At 41.3% G+C, this 18,799-nt stretch overlaps 1 protein-coding gene across 5 annotated transcripts in view; it reads left to right on the top strand.

Moving 5' to 3' along the window:
• Positions 1-18,784, top strand: part of LRRC8D (leucine rich repeat containing 8 VRAC subunit D) — a 150,629-nt gene extending 131,845 nt beyond the window's left edge. For 2 of the 5 annotated variants that reach the window (XM_023558431.2, XM_064282331.1), the window contains one exon: positions 15,845-18,784. In XM_023558431.2, the coding sequence (XP_023414199.1) occupies positions 15,847-18,423 (2,577 nt within the window). In that variant the 5' untranslated portion in view covers positions 15,845-15,846 and the 3' untranslated portion in view covers positions 18,424-18,784. Of the gene's footprint in view, positions 1-6,117; positions 6,142-9,541; positions 9,772-12,582; positions 12,606-15,844 lie in introns of those variants that run through there. The other 3 variants (XM_023558433.2, XM_064282332.1, XM_064282330.1) reach the window with 3 other exon arrangements.
• The last annotated feature ends 15 nt before the right edge of the window (positions 18,785-18,799 follow it).

The following is an 18,799-nucleotide window of genomic DNA, read 5'->3' as shown; positions in this document are numbered from 1 at the left end:
TGGCCTTTTATGTCACCTGGGTATGTGCAAGGATGGTGCTTGTTCACGTCTGCCCCAGCGTTCACACTGACTTACAACTTGCCCGGCATCAGGAATCATCGGATCTTGGCCTTGTCTCCGGGTGAGGGTGTGCCCAAGCTTCCCTTCATCTTTTTGTCTTTCTGGAGAATGTTTGATGATGAGCCAAGCTGCATGCAGATGGTCTATCAAAATGAGTTAGCTTCAGAATAACCTGTTACAAAGAGCTGTGTAGTGTTATCCATCTGGACGTTGAAGAATGCATGTCAGAGCTGATCATTTTGCCTTTGGCATAATTAATAGTGACCTTTTCTCATTGGCAGTCTTTGACTCACAGCTTCGGTGCCTCCTCAGCCCTCTCCTGGAATGCTGTTATTGGTCTGGGTGAATCATTCTGTTAACAAACTTTTATTAAGTTCCTCTCCTGTGCCATGCCCTGGGGACACAGGGATAAAAGAAATCATCCTCCCATTAAGGAAGGAATTCAAACCCAGGTGGGAGGAGAAAGAGATACCTACAAGACAGAGTTCAGCAAGTGCCTTGAGCAACCATTGTTTGACTTTGCATTCCTCCCCGTACCCCCAATGTCTAAGGTTTCCTAAAAAAAAAAAAAAAAAAAAAAAACTGCCAAGTAGCCTTTTTAACTAAATGAGGTGCATATCAAAGAATTAAAATTTTTATCAGTATCTGAGCATCTTTCTTTCTTACTAACTTTGAGAAGTTTTTTAACATTAATTAGCACTAAGGAGAGGTACTCAGGGGAGACTGTTTTCCAGCATTCTTTACCAAGCCAGGAATAAGGATCAGCATATCCAGAGCAGACATCCATGGGTTTAGGATTGAGGGGCTTTCTGTCCAAGAAAGGAGTCCTGGTGGCACAGTGGTTAAAGCACTCAGCCGCTAGCAGAAAGGTCAACAGTTTGAACCCACAAGCTGCTCCGCAGGAGAAAGACGTGGCAGTCTGCTTCTGCAAAGATTTACAAACCTGGAAACCCTATGAGGCAGTCTGTTCCGTCCTGTAGGGTTGCTATGAGTCAGAATTGTCACAGCCGCAGTGAGTTACTGTCCCAAAAGACAGCTGAAAGAGAATGTGGCAAACTTCCTAGGGGTATGGAAAGCTGCTTAGGGTGTCAGGGGGATCTGTGCTAGTTCACCTTTTTTAAAAAAGTGTATTTCTTATCACAATCTTTAAAGGGGGAGTGACACTAGTGAATTATATTTTTTTAATTTGTAGAGTTGCATCAGCCAGAGTATCTTGCATATTTATAATACCCATAACTGTTAATACCTACATAATGCCAGTAGTACAGAGGTCTGTTGGAAAAAACTAATTAGTCTTTTTTTCCCATTTTGCAACTGAAACATTGACTTACCAGACAGCCAGGCAATTTCTTTAGCCATCTGAATTTTTGATACCTGATTTGAATGTGGTATGTGTATACATGTTCATGTGTATATGTGTTCATGTGTATATTTAGTGTTGGAGGAGAGTTTGTATTGATCATATTGTTTATCTTTCAATGAAGGATTTGAAAATTTGTCCCTCACCTTTCTCTTGGATGGTCTCCCTTTTGCCCAGTTTGGCCAAGAGGGCTGATTCTTTTTTTCTGCAGAATACTGTAGAAAGAAAGTAAGTTGGCATTTGACTGGGTAGGGGCCACGTGCCTGTGTTCAAAATTAAGAATTTGCTAAATCAAGCTGTTTGCTTGTTCATACTTTAAACCCTTCTCATTAAATAATATTTCAAAGTCATCTGCTGTCTTTATTTTTAATAGGGGTATTGAAGACTTAATAATGCATATGGAGCTAATTTTTATTACAGTTTTAGTTTAGGTAGATTTTTGTCTTTGGTGCTAGAATTTTGCTCTATCATTAATACTGTTATTATAATGATTTCCAAGGAACACTAAGTTACCTATTTTTACACTGCTAATATGAATTTGAACAAAGAAGAGGATTTGAATCCAGGTCTCTTTGGCATTGAAGTTACGAAGTTTGTAGTACTTGCTGCTTTCTTATATAAGTAATTTTAATTTGAATGTTTTTGAAAGAACTAATAAAATTGGAAAAGTTTTACTGTCAGTCAGTCGTTTATGTCGGGATTACTCTATGTACATAGGGCTACATTTTAAAAAATCAAAAAATGGCCGTTGTCGACGAGGCGATTCTGACTCATGGTGACCCCATGTGTGTCAGAGTAGAGCTGTGCTCCCTCCAGTTTTCTGTAGCTGATTTTTTGGAAGTGAATTACCAAAGCCTTTCTTCCAAAGCACCTCAAGGTGGACTTGAACCTCCAACCTTCCTGTTAGCAGCCTAGCATGTTAAGTATTTTCACCACCCTGAGACTTAAGACTGCATGATAGCTCAACATTCAAGAAATTGTCCTAATCATCTTCAGTTAAAGACCAGTGATGATGGGCTTGCTTTTCACCTCAGTGATTCATTTTTCTGCATTCAGATTCAAACATCTTTGAAGGGTGTCTTAGTCATCTAGTGTTGCTATAACAGAAATACCACAAATGGACAGCTTTAACAAAGAAAAATTTATTCTTTCACAGTCTAGTAGGTTACAAGACTAAATTCAGGGTGTCAGCTCCAGGGGATAGCTTTTCTCTCTGTCGGCCTTCTCATCAGTGTTCCGCCAGACTAGGAGCTTCTCTGCACAGGAACCCCAGGTCCAAAGGACTTACTCTGCTCCCGACACTGCTCTCTTGGTGATATAAGGTCTCCCTGTCCTTCTTTTCCCTTCTCTTTTCTATCTCGAGACACAATCCAATCTTGTAGACTGAGTCCTGCCTCACTAACACAACTGCTGCCCATCCTCCCTCATTAACATCATAGATTTACAACATACAGGAAAATCACACAATACTGGGAATCATGGCCCAGCCAAACTGATACACACATTTTTGGGGGGACATAATTCAATCCATGACAGAGGGGCTTACTTTTTGCCAGACCTTGTGCTGGATATTTCTAGTTTATGGGCCTATGAGGTAGATGTGCTCAGAGAGGATAAGAAGAATACTAAAGTGTTTATCTTCGGAATCAGTTCAATGCACAGTAGTCATATAACATGATAGCAATCATTTAAACATATTTTTGTACCTAGAATATAAAGTATATAATTCAATGTTTTTTAGTATATTCACAGAGTTGTATAACAATCATAGCTTCTAATTTTTTAATCTGGTTATTGCTTTAGTCTGTCATTACTGATCATACTTTTAGGTAAGAAGACACAGGCTCATGATCATAAAAGAATTTAGATTCAGTCCTTGTTATTTTCTGATCCAACTTTGTCCATCCAGAGTTCAAAAACTTCCGCTATCAGTTCTAGTACAAAAAGCTCTCTTCCATGAGAAGTGTTTGCTTACAGAAATGTTAAGCTGATTTTTATATATGCCATGGACAAAGAGAAACCTTGGAATGTGAAGTCCACTTCCTCTTAATGTAGTTTTCTAAGTCCTCTGCATCAGAGATGTTGTAAAGGAGAACCCAAAGAGTGTGTATAAGTAAAGTTTATTCAGAAGATGTTCTACATCCCACTTTGGTGAGTGGCATCTGGGGTCATAAAAAGCTAGCGAGCAGCCATCTAATAACATGCATCAATTGGTCCCAACCCACCTGGAACAAAGAAGAATGAAGAATGTGAAAGACACAAGGAAAATATTAGCCCAGGAGACAAAAGGGGCTACATAAACCAGGGACTGCATCAGCCTGAGCCCAGAAGAACTAGATGGTACCCAGGTACCACCAAGGACCGCCACAGCAGGGAACACAACAGAGAGTCCCTGACGGAGCAGGAGAAAAGTGGGGTGCAGAACTCAAATTCTAGTAAAAAGACCAGACTTAATGATCTGAGACTGAAGGAACCCCAGAAGACATGGCTCCCAGACTCTGTCTTAACCCAGAACTAAAACCATTCCCAAAGCCAACTCTTCAGACAAAAAATAGACTGGACTATAAGACATAAAATGATACTGGTGAAGAGTGTGCTTCTTAGCTCAAGTACATACGTGAGACTAAATAGGCAGCTCCTGTCCAGAGGCGAGATGAGAAGGCAGAAAGGGATAGGAGCTGGTTGAATGGACATGGGAAGTTCGGGGTGGAAAGGAGGAATATACAGTCACATTTATAGGAATAGCAACTCTAGGGTCACATAAAAATGTGTGTATAAATTTTTGTATGAGAAACTAACTTGAGCTGTAAACTTTTACCTAAAGCACAATTTAAAGAAAAAAGAATCTATGCAAGTAATACCTTCTAAATGTACCTTCTTCTGGTAATAAATGGAAAGAAAATAAAAGAAAAATCCCCTAATAACCATTTACAGCCATTTTTGTGTCCTGATTCACAGATGTGGTTAAAACTCAAGATTTGGGATCCAGGAAGCTGGGTACTGACCTCCTCTCTCACTGACTTGGCTTGCAATCATTAGGAACTTAATATACTATATTATATGTATACGTATTTAACATATTTATATTTAACATATTTAAACACACACCCTTTATTTATGAAAAACAGCTTTTGTTTTCAGAGTGCTGTTGCAGTTAATGGATCCAATACCCCAGGGAGGTGGGAAGGGCATGTGTCATTCCAGGTTTTGAGGATAAAACAGGGTGCCACCACCTGTTGCCTTCAAGTCAGTTCCAACTCATAGCAACCCTGTGTGTGTCAGAGTAGATCTCTGTTCTGTAGGGCTTTCAAGGGCTGTCTTGGGCTGTGTTCTCTAGAGAAGCAAAACCAGTAAAGTATATAAATGTATATAAACAAACAAAAAAACGAAACTAGTTGCCGTAGAGTTGATTCGACTCATGGAGAGATTTATATCAAAGAAACAGCACACACCATTGTAGAGACTGGAACGCCTCAAGTCCGTGGATCAGAATAGAGGCTCCTCTTGATTCACGTAGTCACAGGGCCTGGCGAGCCCAAGATCAACAGGTTGGAGAGCAGGATCCCTGCTCTCAGGCTATGAAGACCTACGAATCCCAAGATCTGCAGATAAGCTGATAGCTCAAGTCTCAAGAGCCGGAGGGTCAGATGAACAGGAGGCAGCCTCAGGACCCAGAGTGAGCAAAAAGCCAGAACGTCTGCTTATATTTGGATGCAGGCCACACCCCCGAGGAAACTCCCTTTCAACTGATTGGCTGGTCACAGCAGATTCCATCATGAGAGTGATCACATACAAATACTGAGACTCATGGCCCAGCCACGTTGACACACAGTATTAACCATCAAAGGGCTGATTTTTTGGAAGTAGATTGCCAGGACTTTCTTCTGAGGAACATCTGGATTAGCAGCCAAGCACATTAACTGTTTGCACCTCCCAGGGACAAAATGATAACAAATACATGAATTCAAGGCTTGTGCTTGAGAAAAAAGCCCTAAACCAGTGGCTGACATTGAAGGAAAATACTCATCCCCGGCCCAGAAACCTTCTACAGACTGTATCTACCATCTCATGCCTTCGTTTCTATTCCGTGGCTTACCCACAAGATGCGATATCCATACTGAGGCATTCTAGACTCATAATGGACTAACATTAGAATTATTTGTAGTTTCCGTAGCACATAATTTCTCTCATGTCTCTCTACCTTTGCATTTGCTATTCCTTCTGCCAAAAAATGTTTTCCCTACCCTTCCTACCCCCATAGTCTACTTTTTCTAGCCTCAGCTTAAAAATCACCTCTTCTGTCAAAGCCATCCCAAATTACCGCATGCAGGTTGGTCTTGCCCTGTCCTGTGCCTCTCTTACGTGGTCAGAAGGTCAGAGCAATTATCTGTGTTGTAATTGCACTTTTATTTGTTTGGTGTCCCCACTAAACTGGGAGCTCCTCGAGGGCAAGGACTATTTCATGTCATCTCTGGATGTTCCTCCATGATGCCTGGCACATGACCTCTGAGTGTATGCCCTGAAAGGTTGTAGTAGGGAAGGTGGTGATTACGTTATGTTATTGCTCTTTCTCCTCAGAGCCAAGGACACCGGTGAGAAGTTCTCTCCTTCAACTCCCAACCCTAAGCCAACAGCACAGTCACTGGAAAACCTCATGATGGAGAAGAAAAGATTTGGAGATGAAAGATTGTGTTAGCTTTCTCACTTACTGGCTTCGGGAGGTTGTTTAAGTTTTTTATGCCTCATGTTTCCTCATACTTTCAGGCAATAGCAGAGTCTAACTCACTGGGTTATTGTGAGAATTGATTGAGATCTTTATCAGAAAGTAGTTTGCGAACTGCAAACAGGAGAAATAAAGAAGAAAGAGGCATGGTAGCTAGTAGAAAGAACATGTACTTTGGCCTTACAAGGATTTTAAATCCTGGCTCCGTCACTAATTGACTTACCTTTCACCACTTAATGTCCCCTAGCCTAGTTCTTTACCTGCCAAATGCAAACAATAACACTTTGCAGATTAAGTAATGTTGTGAAGGTTAAATGGGATTCAGGCAATGTTTCAATTTGTTCCGTCTATTTATGTTCAACTGTTACCAGACAGCTTTTACACATTGTATATTCATATTTCCACACTCTCTGCCATCTGTACCCCAGGAAGAGGAGGCTGCCTGAGGAAAGGACAGGCTCCCCTGGCCTGTGCCCCCAACCAGCCTGGCCATGCGTTGGGACAGGGACACAGCCTCAGTCTGGTATCACAATGCATTTCTAGTGCAGCTCTCTCTGCTGCAGCTTCTCATCCCCATTTCTTTTTGAAACTTTAGTGGAGTAAAACATTCATACCAAAAAAAAGCACATAGCCTAACTGTGCTGTTGTTAGGTGCTGTTGAGGTGGTTCCGACTCATATTGTCCCTGTGTACAACAGAACAAAACATTGCCCGGTCCTGCACCATCCTCACAATCGCTGGTATGCTTGAGCCCATGTTGAAGCCACTGTGTCAATCCATCTCATTCAGGGTCTTCCTCTTTATCGCTGATCATCTACTTTATCAAGCATGATGTCCTTCTCCAGGGACTGATCCCTCCTGATGATATGTCCAAAGTATGTGAGACGTAGTCTTGCCATCTTTGCTTCTAAGGAGCATTCTGGTTGTACTTCTTCCAAGACAAATTTGTTCATTTCTTTAGGCAGTCCATGGTATACTCAATATTCTTCACCAACACCACAATTCAAAGACGTCGGTTCTTCTTTGCCCTTCCTTATTCATCATCCAGCTTTCACATACATAGGAGACGATTGAAAACACCATGGCTTGGGTCAGGCGCACCTTAGTCTTCAAGGTGACGTCTTTGTTTTTCAACACTTTAAAGAGGACTTTTGCAGTAGCTTTACCTAATGCAGTATGTGGTTTGATTTCTTGACTGCTGTTTCCATGGGTGTTGATTGTGGATCTGAGTAAAGTGAAATCCTTGACAACTTCAGTGTTCTGTCTGTTTATCATGATGTTGCTTATTGGTCCAGTTGTGAGAATTTTTGGATTCTTTATGTTGAGGTATAATCAATATGGAAGGCTGTAGTAGTTGATCTTTATCAGTAAGTGCAGCAAGTCCTCTTCACTTGCAGCAATCAAGGTTGTGTCATCTGTATAACACAGGTTGTTAATGAGCCTTCCTCCAATCCTGATGCCATGTTCTTCTTCATATAGTCCAGCTTCTCTGATTAAGTGCTCAGCATACATATTGAATAGGTATGGTAAAAGGATACAACCCTGACACACTCCTTTCCTGACTTTAAAACACACAATACCCCCAGCTCTGTTCAAATGATTGCCTCTTGATCTATGTATAGGTTCCTCGTGAGCACAGTTAAGTGGTCTGGAATTCCCATTCTTCGAAATGTTATCCATAATTTGTTACGATCCACACAGCCGAATGCCTTAGCATAGTCAATAACACACAGGTAAACACATCTTTCTGGTATTCTCTACTTTCAGCCAGAATCCTTCTGACATCAACAATGATATCCCTCTTTCCATGCCCTCTCCTAAATCTGGCTTGAATTTCTGGCAGTTCCGTGTCGATATACTGCTGCAGCCGTTTTTGAATGATCTTCAGCAAAATTTTACTTGTGTTTGGTATTATTTTGTTTGATAATTTTTGCATTTGGTTGGACCACCTTTCTTGGGAATAGGCATAAATATGGATCTCTTCCAGTCAGTCATTCAAATTTCTTGGCATAGGCGAGTGAGCACTTCAGCACCGCATCCGTTTGTTGAAACATCTCAATTGGTATTCTGTCAATTCCTGGAGCCTTGTTTTTCACCAGTGCCTTCATTGCAGCTTGGACTTCTTTCTTCAGTGCCATCAGTTCCTGATCATATGCTACCTCCTGAAATGGTTGAACCATCGACCATTTTGTATAGTGGTATAGTGGCTGTGTATATTCTTTCCATCTTCTTTTGATGCTTCCTATGTCATTTAATATTTTCCCCATAGAATCCTTCAATATTGCAATTTGAGGCTTGAATATTTTTTTTTTTCAGTTCTTTCAGCTTGAGAAATGCAGAGTGTATTCTTTTCTTTTGGTTTTGTATCTCTAGGCCTTTGCACATGCCTTTATAATACTTTGTCTTCTTGAGCTGCCCTTTGATACCTTCTTTTCTGCTCTTTTACGTCATCATTTCTTCCTTTTGCTTTAGCTACTCAATGTTCAAGAGCAGGTTTCAGAGTCTCTTCTGACTCTCTTCTTTCATTCCAGTCTTTTTAATGACCTCTTGCTTTCTTCATATATGATGTCCTTGATGTCATTCCACAACTCATCTCGTCTTCGGTCATTAGTGTTAAATGCGTCTAAACTAGTCTTGAGATGGTCTTTAAATTCAGGTGGAATATACTCAAGGTCATACTTTGGCTATTGTGGACTTGTTCTAATTTTCTTCAGTTTCAACTTGAACTTGAGTATGAGCAATTGGTGGTCTGTCTGTTCCGCAGTCAGCCTCTGGCCTTGTTCTGACTGATGATATTGAGCTTTTTCATTGTCTTTTTCCACAGATGTAGTCGATTTGATTCCTATGCATTCATTCTGATGAGGTCCACTTGTATAGTCACCGTTTATGTTGGTGAAAAAAGGTATGTACGACGAAGAAGTCACTGACTTTGAGATGTCTAGCATCGTTTATGTCACGAACGTCATATTTTCCAACTACCAATCCTTCTTTGTTTCCAACTTTCACATTCCAATCTCCAGTAATTATCAATACATCCTGATTGCATGGTTGATCAATTTCAGACTGAAGAAGTTAGTAAAAATCTCCAATTTCTTCATCTTTTGCCTTAATGGCTGATGCGTAAATTTGAATAATAGTATCAACTGGTCTTTTTCCTTGTAGGTATATGGATATTTTCCTATCACCAAGAGTGTTGTACTTCAGGATAGACCTTGAAATGTTCTTTTTGATGATTAATGCAACACCATTCCTCTTCAAGTTGTCATTCCCAGCGTAGTAGACCATATGATTGTCCAATTCAAAATTGCCAATACCGGTCCATTTCAGCACACTAATGCCTAGGATATCAATGTTTATGCATTCCATTTCATTTTTGATGATTTCCAATTTTCCTAGATTCATTCTTCATACAGTCCACCTTCTGACGGATGTCTGTAGCTGTTTCTTCTCATTTTGAGTCATGCCACATCAGCACGTGAAGGTCCCGAGAGCTTGACTCCATCTGCATCATTAATGTTGACTCTACTTTGAGGAGGCTTCTCTTCCCCAGTCATCTTTTGAATGCCTTCCGTCCTGAGAGGCTCATCTTCCAGCGCTGTATCAGACAATATTCCGCTGCTACTCATAAGGTTTTCACTGGCTGATTCTTTTTAGAAGTAGACCACTGGGTCCTTCTTCCTAGTCTGTCTTAGTCTGGAAGCTCAGCTGAAACCTGTCCACCATGAGTGACCCTGATGGTATTTGAATACCAGTGGCATATCTTCCAGTGTCACAGCAACATGCAAGCCCCCACAGTATGACAGACTGGTTGTTGTTAGAGACTAAATATAGACATCATAGTTTATGAACTAAAACACCCATGTAACCAGACCGTTAGAGGCAGCAATGAGAATGAATGACCTGGTTACATGGGTGTTTTAGCCTAAATGTAGACATCACATTTTATGAACTAAAACACCCATTTAGCTAGAACATTCATTCTCATTGCTGCCTCTAACAGTCCATTCTATGAATACACCACATTTCATTTTTCTCTACCTACTTTTGAGCATTTGGATAGCTTCTAATTTAGGGTTATTACAAGTAGTGCTGCTGTGAACATTCTTGTACATGTCTTTTGATGAATATATGTATTTCTCTTGAGTATATACTTAGGAGTGAAATTGCTAAATTGTAGACCATACATACATTTGGTTTTGTAGATACTACCTAAAAGTTTCCCAACATGGTTATGCCAGTTCACTCTCACTAGTAGTGTTTAAGAGTTCCAATTGCTACTCTCATCAGCATTTGATATTATCAGTCTTTTTAATTTTAGGTATTCTGGTGGATTTTGTGATATTTTGTAACATTTGGGAAATGAAACCATTCCTCCAACCCCCAATACCTGAAATTCTAAACTTTCATGCAGTTACTATAAGGAATGTACTCTATACAAAAGGGAGATTATATCAGATGTAAAGTGCCTAGTATAGTCCTTGCTATGTGGAAGGCAGATGACCAATGATAGCTATCATTATTAGGTATTATTATCACTAAATGCCTTCTGTATTTTGGGGGGCTGGGAGAAGAGTAATGTGGTGGATACAAAGGTGAATAAGACACAGTCTCTGCCCACCAGGAGCTCCATATCTAGTTGAAAAAACCAACTTGGAAAACAGATTACTAAGCAGTGTGATAGGAGTTAGGGAAAGAATGTAGTGCTTGAGCTGGGTCTTGAAGAATAAGTCAGAGTTCAACAGAAAGAAAAAAGGCAAATGGGCTAGAGGAGATGGCAGGGACACAGAACCCTTGGGGTGGGGGTAGCAGAGTAGACAGTGAGCCGAAGAAGAGCTCACTTGAGGGTGGGGTTGGCGGCATGCTGTTCTTGGTGGTTCCGGCACTGTTGCTCTTGCAGGGAACTTGGGGGCCTGAGCTGGCAACCATTTGACATTTGTGTGAAGGTCTGTTCTCCATCACTCTATTCTCTGCCACCACCTTTTGAGTTTCTTTTTCCTCCACTGGGAAAGTGTTCAGCCCCTTCTCCTCTCTCCGGGAACAACGTCTGTACCAAGTAAAAGGTGCCTGAAAACCACTGTTGAAGCTTAACAGCTGCAAGATATTACGAGTTACCAGGATCCCACAATTGCTCTGCTGTGGTCCTTTAGCTATTTATTTTTATACTGAGGCCTGGCTTAGATTTTTCATTCTTGCATAGGCCCAGGTTACTTAGTGGTAGAAATTAAATTTACTAAAGTGCTTTTCTGCCCAATACCATATGTAGACAGTTAATAAATGTTCTTGAGGAATTTGATGATGATGGTGATGATGCCAAAGATGGTCAAGATGTTACACATTCTTTAACTGATTGAGCACCTACTAAGTGTCAAGCATTGTATATATAACAATAAGCAAGGTAGACATAATCTCTGCCCTCCTTTAATGTATTCTGTAGTGTGGGATCAGACCAGTAAACAGTCAATTCTGTTACAGTGTGGTAAGAGCTATGATAGGGGGAGGTACAGAGTGCTGTGGGAGTACAGAGAAGCCTTTCACCCAGACAGAGAAGGCTTCCTGGAAAGGTGACATCTAAACTGAAGGGGGATGGGGAAAAAGTATTCCAGGCAGAGGAACCCAGGGGGGTAGGGAAGGGAGGCTGAACGTAAGGGTGAGTATGACTTGTTGGAGGAACTAAAAGAAGTTATCAACCTAGACCATAGGAAGTCTGGAGAGGAGAGATAGGGGCAGGGCAGATGAGTACTTTAGAAGGATCTTCTAAAAGCGTGGCTCTCAAAGTCTGATCCCTATATCATTGGCATCACCTGGTAACTTGTTAAAAAATAAGAGCCCTACCCCAGGCCTACTGAATTAGAAACTTTGGGGATGAGCTAGCAGCAATCTGTGTTTTAGCAAACCCTCCAAGTGATTCTGATGCATGCTGAAGTTTGAGAACCACCGTGGTGAATAAACCTTTGTAACTCAAGGGCAGTCTGAGCCATCCCAGACCTACCGGATCAGAATCCACATTCTCGCAGGATTCCCCAGGCAATGCGTGTACATGTTAACATTTGAGACACACTGATCTAAACCACGTTGAGAATGGTGAACTTCCATCTTAAGGGCTGCAGGGTGGAACATGGATTAGAGAAGGTTAAGGCTGGAGGTAAGGAGACCAGTGTAATAAGGCTTAACAGAAAAGCAACCAGCATTCTCAGTACCCAAAAAAAAACCCAAACCGATTGCCTTCTATTTGATATCAACTCATAGCAACCCTGTAGGACAGAGGAGAGCTGCCCCATAGGCTTTTTCAGTACGGTAACTTTTTAAAATTCTCCCTCAATCCTCCAATCCAAATATCCTGGCTTCTCTAGAGCCCGCTGCAGCTGTATGAAGAGTAAAGAAAAATTTGATTGGAAAGAAGTGTTATGTGGAAAAATTCTATCCATTACCCCTGCAGATGGCCCTTTAAAACCGTGGTCCGTAGGTATGATCATACAGAGTTTTTTGCCAGGAATTACCCCATGCAAGGCATATTCCTCCAGTCTCTATGCATGAAGTAATATGTGCTCTGTAACCTGTGACTTGGTGCTGTCTTTTGTGCATTCTCGATAGGGACTGAAGAGCTCAAATGACATGTGGCATATGGTTGAGCTGTTCTCATTTAGTCTGGCTTACTGTATATTCTAAAAGCCTTTCTTCCTGCTTAAATCCCCAAGCGACTCATGAAAACAAAACGCATACAGGACACAGGAGCTCAGAATAAAAGGGGTTGGGGTGGACAGGGTATTTCTCACTTTGCCTAACCCAAAAACCGAACCCACTGCTGTCAAGTCGGTTTCGACTCATAGCGACCCTATAGGACAGAGTAGAACTGCCTGGTAGTTTCCAAGGAACGCCTGACGGATTTGAACTGCTGACCTTTTGGTTAGCAGCCGTAGCACTTAACCACTACGCCACCAGGGTTTCCCCACTTTGCCTACTGAGCTACAAATGTTTCTTTTTCCTCACTTCCTTGGTAATTTCTACAAAGACTCGTTGCCAGTCATTTCATACTTAACCACTGAAATCTGGGAGTGTGGTTTCTAGCAATTTTCACAAAATATTAAGTACAACTCAATAGTTTAAATATGTTATAGAGTTTTTAGGCTTATGTTTTCCTGATTACATAAGAGATGTTTCACTTAAAAAAAAACACTACAGATTTGAGAATTGCTATTACAATTGAAAAGATATTTGTATGTTATTAAGAAATATTTTACACCTGATCTGTACTATACTAGGTACAGAGAAGGGTTTCAGGAAAAATAAGATGTGAGCCTTGCCTTCAGGGACTTAATTTTTTTTTTTTTTTTTAAATCTTTAGATGAAGGTTTACACAACAAACTAGTTTCTCATTAAACAGCACACATATTGTTTATGACATTGGTTACCAACCCCACGACATGTCAACACTCTCCCTTCTCTACCTTGGGTTCCCTATTACGAGCTTTCCTGTACCCTCATGCCTTCTAGGCCTTGCCTCTGGGCTGATGTGCCCCTTTAGTCTTGTTTTGTTTTATGGGCCTGTCTAATCTTTGGCCAAAGAGTGAACCTCAGGAGTGACTTCATTACGAAGCTGAAAAGGTATCTGGAGCCATACTCTGAGGGTTTCTCCAGTCTCTGTCAGGCCAGTAAGTCTGGTCTTTTTTTTTTTTTTTTATGAGTTAGAGTCGTGTCTACATTTTTCCCTAGCTCTGTCTGGGACCCTTTACTGTGATCTCTGTATCAGAGCTCTCAGTGGTGGTAGCCAGGCAGCATATAGCTGTACTGGACTAGTATGGTGGAGGCCATGGTAGATGTGGCCCATTAGTCCTTTGGACTAATCTTACCCTTATATGTTAATTTTTCTTCATTATTCTTTGCTCTTGAAGGGGAGAGACCAGTGGAGTATCTTAGGTGGTCGCTCACAGGCTTTTAAGACCCTAGGCGCTACTCACCAAAGTAGAATGTAGAACATTTTCTTTATAAATTATATTATGTCAGTTGAGCTACATGTTCCCTGAGACCATGGTTGCCACAGCCCTCAGCCCAGCAGTTCAGTCAAGGGACTTAATTTAAAACAGAGATAGCGGAATCACAGTACTAATGCTACCACTCTCTATTTTGTCATCCAAGGGAGATACTGTTTTCTATTGAGCCCAGGGTCAGCCCAGGATCTTTTGCAAGAAAGCACTCCAGGCAAATTTACACAGATAAATAAAAAGCTATCTGCTATCCTTTCTTTAAAAGATAAATGCATTCCCAGTACCTTGAGTACTTGCCTAGACTTTTTAGTTTTTAAGTGTTTTCCTAGTTGTTTTTTTTTTTTAAGAAGTAAATCATTTTACATGTGACTATTAGAACCGTAGAACTTCCTGAGAAAGCAGAATGTGGTAAGGTTACTTTTCAAATAGAGAAGTTGAAACTCCTAAACTCAGGAAGATAAACATTTGGTTCAAGTACATGATTACAAAAGCTCATGCCATTACTTGCTCCTTGGTTACATCCAGCATGATCGTCCTTGTACTTTGTTATTCATATAAACTAGTTACAATACTCTAAAGCAATAGTGAATGTTGACCACATTTTCGAGTGTCCTGGCACCATGGCTTCTTTCAGTGCTGCCTGGGTCACCTGCTTTTCTAGACATCAAAGGCCTTATTGGTCTTGACTTACTCAAAATCAGCATTACTGATGATTTCACACCCACATGTAGGTTTGGCCCTCTTCTCATCTCACACATTGTTCATGGACGCTGCATCACAGGCCAGAATTTCAGCTACATTTATTGATAGATCCCAAGTATGTATTCCCAGACTCCTCTCAAACTCTAGACCCTTAGTTTTAACTGTCCAAGGGATGTTTCTACCAGGGTGATAACAGAGGCTTGGGTAGGGTGGGTAGAGGGGGCATTTGCCCCTGGGAGCAAGTCCAAGGGGATGGCAGATAAGGGTGGCTGTTGAATCACCATCCCTGCCCCCTACCCCTGTCGATGAGGTGGGGCAAACTTAGAGGTTGCCCCTGGGCGTCCGTTACCCTCCTTACTCCTTTGGGTAATAAGAGTTAACATAAATAAGTGCTTTCTTGGGGGCAGGGAGTATGTGAGAGCTTTCCAAGCATAACTTAATTGAACCTTTCAAACAACCCTGAGAAGTCATCATCCCCATTGTGCAGGTAGGAAACAAAAGGCTTGGAGAATCACACCATTAGTAAGTAGTAGAACTGAGTCTGGACACAGGCTGTCTATAGTTTAATAGTATCTCCGGACACCTCAGTTTTAGCTTATACAAGATTGAAGTCATCCTGTCCCCCTACCCCAAACTCCAGTCCACAACAAATGCCATTTTGGTCTCATATCCTCCTTCAGGGTCCAGTAAGTTACAAATTCTATCAATTCTGTTTCCTAAATAGCTCTCAAATCTTTCCCTTCCATTCTAGGCTAACCATTAATAGACTTTGTGCAAGCTATCATTATTTCTTACCTAGAATGTAGTCCTTACTCCCCACCTTGCTATTTTCTTTCTTGGATAGAAGAGGAAAACTACCATCTCCCTTTAGTTTTTTTACTACTATACCTATCTTAGGTACAAAGATAGGACCTGGATGAGCCAGCTTTAATTAGTTTGGAGCAAGTCAAAGGTTTTTCTCATTTAGTGTTTTCACTTGCACCTTTGTAATAATGTCTTTTGTTTGCTTGTTTTCTAGGAATGTTTACCCTTGCAGAAGTTGCTTCACTTAATGACATCCAGCCAACTTACCGAATCCTGAAGCCATGGTGGGACGTGTTTATGGATTACCTGGCTGTCGTTATGTTGATGGTAGCCATCTTTGCAGGAACCATGCAACTTACCAAAGATCAGGTGGTCTGCTTGCCAGTGTTGCCATCTCCTGTAAATTCAAAGGCACACACGTCACCAGGAAACGCTGACGTCACCACCGACATCCCGAAGATAGAAGCAGCCACTGACCGAGACCGAGATGGGCAGGCAGCAAATGGCATTTCCTTTGGCACATCTGCTGTGACACCTGACATACCTCTCAGAGCCACATATCCTCGTACAGATCCCACAGTTCCCAGTCAGGAAGCAAGGAAAGAGAAGAAAGACCCAACAGGCCGAAAAACAAACTTAGATTTTCAGCAATATGTATTTATTAATCAGATGTGTTACCATCTGGCCCTTCCATGGTATTCTAAGTACTTTCCATACCTTGCTCTTATACATACTATTATTCTCATGGTTAGCAGCAACTTTTGGTTCAAATATCCCAAAACATGCTCAAAAGTAGAACATTTTGTTTCAATACTAGGAAAGTGCTTTGAATCTCCTTGGACTACTAAAGCGTTGTCTGAGACGGCGTGTGAAGACTCAGAGGAAAACAAACAGAGAATAACAGGTGCCCAGACTCTACCAAAGCATGTGTCTACCAGCAGTGATGAAGGGAGCCCCAGTGCCAGCACCCCAATGATCAACAAAACTGGCTTCAAATTTTCAGCTGAGAAGCCAGTGATTGAAGTCCCCAGCATGACCATCCTGGATAAAAAAGATGGGGAACAGGCCAAAGCCCTGTTTGAGAAAGTGAGGAAGTTCCGAGCCCATGTGGAAGACAGTGACTTGATCTATAAACTCTATGTGGTCCAAACAGTTATCAAAACAGCCAAGTTCATTTTTATCCTCTGCTACACTGCAAACTTTGTCAACGCAATCAGCTTTGAACATGTCTGCAAGCCAAAAGTTGAGCATCTGACTGGGTATGAGGTATTTGAGTGCACCCATAATATGGCTTACATGTTGAAAAAGCTTCTCATTAGTTACATCTCCATTATTTGTGTGTATGGTTTTATCTGCCTCTACACTCTCTTCTGGTTATTCAGGATACCTTTGAAAGAATATTCTTTTGAAAAAGTCAGAGAAGAGAGCAGTTTCAGTGACATTCCAGATGTCAAAAACGATTTTGCATTCCTTCTGCACATGGTAGACCAATATGACCAGCTATACTCCAAGCGTTTTGGTGTGTTCTTGTCAGAAGTCAGTGAAAATAAACTTAGGGAAATTAGTTTGAACCATGAGTGGACATTTGAGAAGCTGAGGCAGCACGTATCCCGCAACGCCCAAGACAAGCAGGAGTTACACCTGTTTATGCTGTCGGGTGTGCCCGACGCTGTCTTTGACCTCACAGACCTGGATGTGCTAAAACTTGAACTGATTCCAGAAGCTAAAATTCCTGCTAAGATCTCTCAGATGACCAATCTCCAAGAGCTTCACCTCTGCCACTGCCCTGCAAAAGTTGAACAGACTGCTTTTAGCTTTCTCCGCGATCACTTGAGATGCCTTCATGTGAAGTTCACTGATGTGGCTGAAATTCCTGCCTGGGTGTATTTGCTCAAAAACCTTCGAGAGTTGTACTTGGTTGGCAATTTGAACTCTGAAAACAATAAGATGATAGGGCTTGAATCTCTCCGAGAGTTGAGGCATCTTAAGATTCTCCACGTGAAGAGCAATTTGACCAAAGTTCCCTCCAACATTACAGATGTGGCACCACATCTCACAAAGTTAGTCATTCATAATGACGGCACTAAACTCTTGGTACTGAACAGCCTTAAGAAAATGATGAATGTCGCCGAGCTAGAACTCCAGAACTGTGAGCTAGAGAGAATCCCACATGCTATTTTCAGCCTCTCTAATTTACAGGAACTGGATTTAAAATCCAATAGCATACGCACAATTGAGGAAATCATCAGTTTCCAGCATTTAAAAAGACTGACTTGTTTAAAATTATGGCATAACAAAATTGTTACCATTCCGCCCTCCATTACCCATGTCAAAAACTTGGAGTCACTTTACTTCTCTAACAACAAGCTCGAATCCTTACCAGTGGCAGTGTTTAGTTTACAGAAACTCCGATGCTTAGATGTAAGCTACAACAACATTTCACTGATTCCAGTAGAAATAGGATTGCTTCAGAACCTGCAGCATTTGCATATCACTGGGAACAAAGTGGACATCCTGCCAAAACAGTTGTTTAAGTGCGTGAAGTTGAGGACTTTGAATCTGGGGCAAAACTGCATCACCTCCCTCCCTGAAAAAATTGGTCAGCTCTCCCAGCTCACTCAGCTAGAGCTGAAAGGCAACTGCCTGGACCGCCTGCCAGCCCAGCTGGGCCAGTGTCGACTGCTCAAGAAAAGCGGGCTTGTTGTGGAAGATCACCTTTTTGACACCCTGCCACTTGAAGTCAAAGAAGCATTGAATCAAGACATAAATGTTCCCTTTGCAAATGGGATTTAAACTGAGATAATACGTGCATACCCATGTGCAGGAACCACTTCCTAGATTGCAAATGCTCACGTACAAGTTATTGCAAGATAATGCATTTTAGGAATAGATACATCTTTAAAACTAAAACCCCGAGAGGATGCATAGAAGGCTGATAGGAGACATAACTGAATGTTCAGTGTTTGTAGTGTTTTAAGTCATTCATTTCCAAATCTTTTTTTTGTTTTTCTTTTGGGGAAGGGGAAGGAAAAATTATAATCACTAATCTTGGTTTCTTTTTAAATTGTTTGTAACTTGGATGCTGCCGCTGCTGAATGTTTACAGATTGCTTGCCTGCTACAGTAAATGATTAAATCGACATTTTCTTACTATATCACCTGTTTTGGGG

The sequence above is a fragment of the Loxodonta africana genome, chromosome 3 (genome assembly GCF_030014295.1).
Source record: "Loxodonta africana isolate mLoxAfr1 chromosome 3, mLoxAfr1.hap2, whole genome shotgun sequence".
NCBI lineage: Eukaryota > Metazoa > Chordata > Mammalia > Proboscidea > Elephantidae > Loxodonta > Loxodonta africana.
This window is presented reverse-complemented; position numbering and strand designations above follow the sequence as displayed.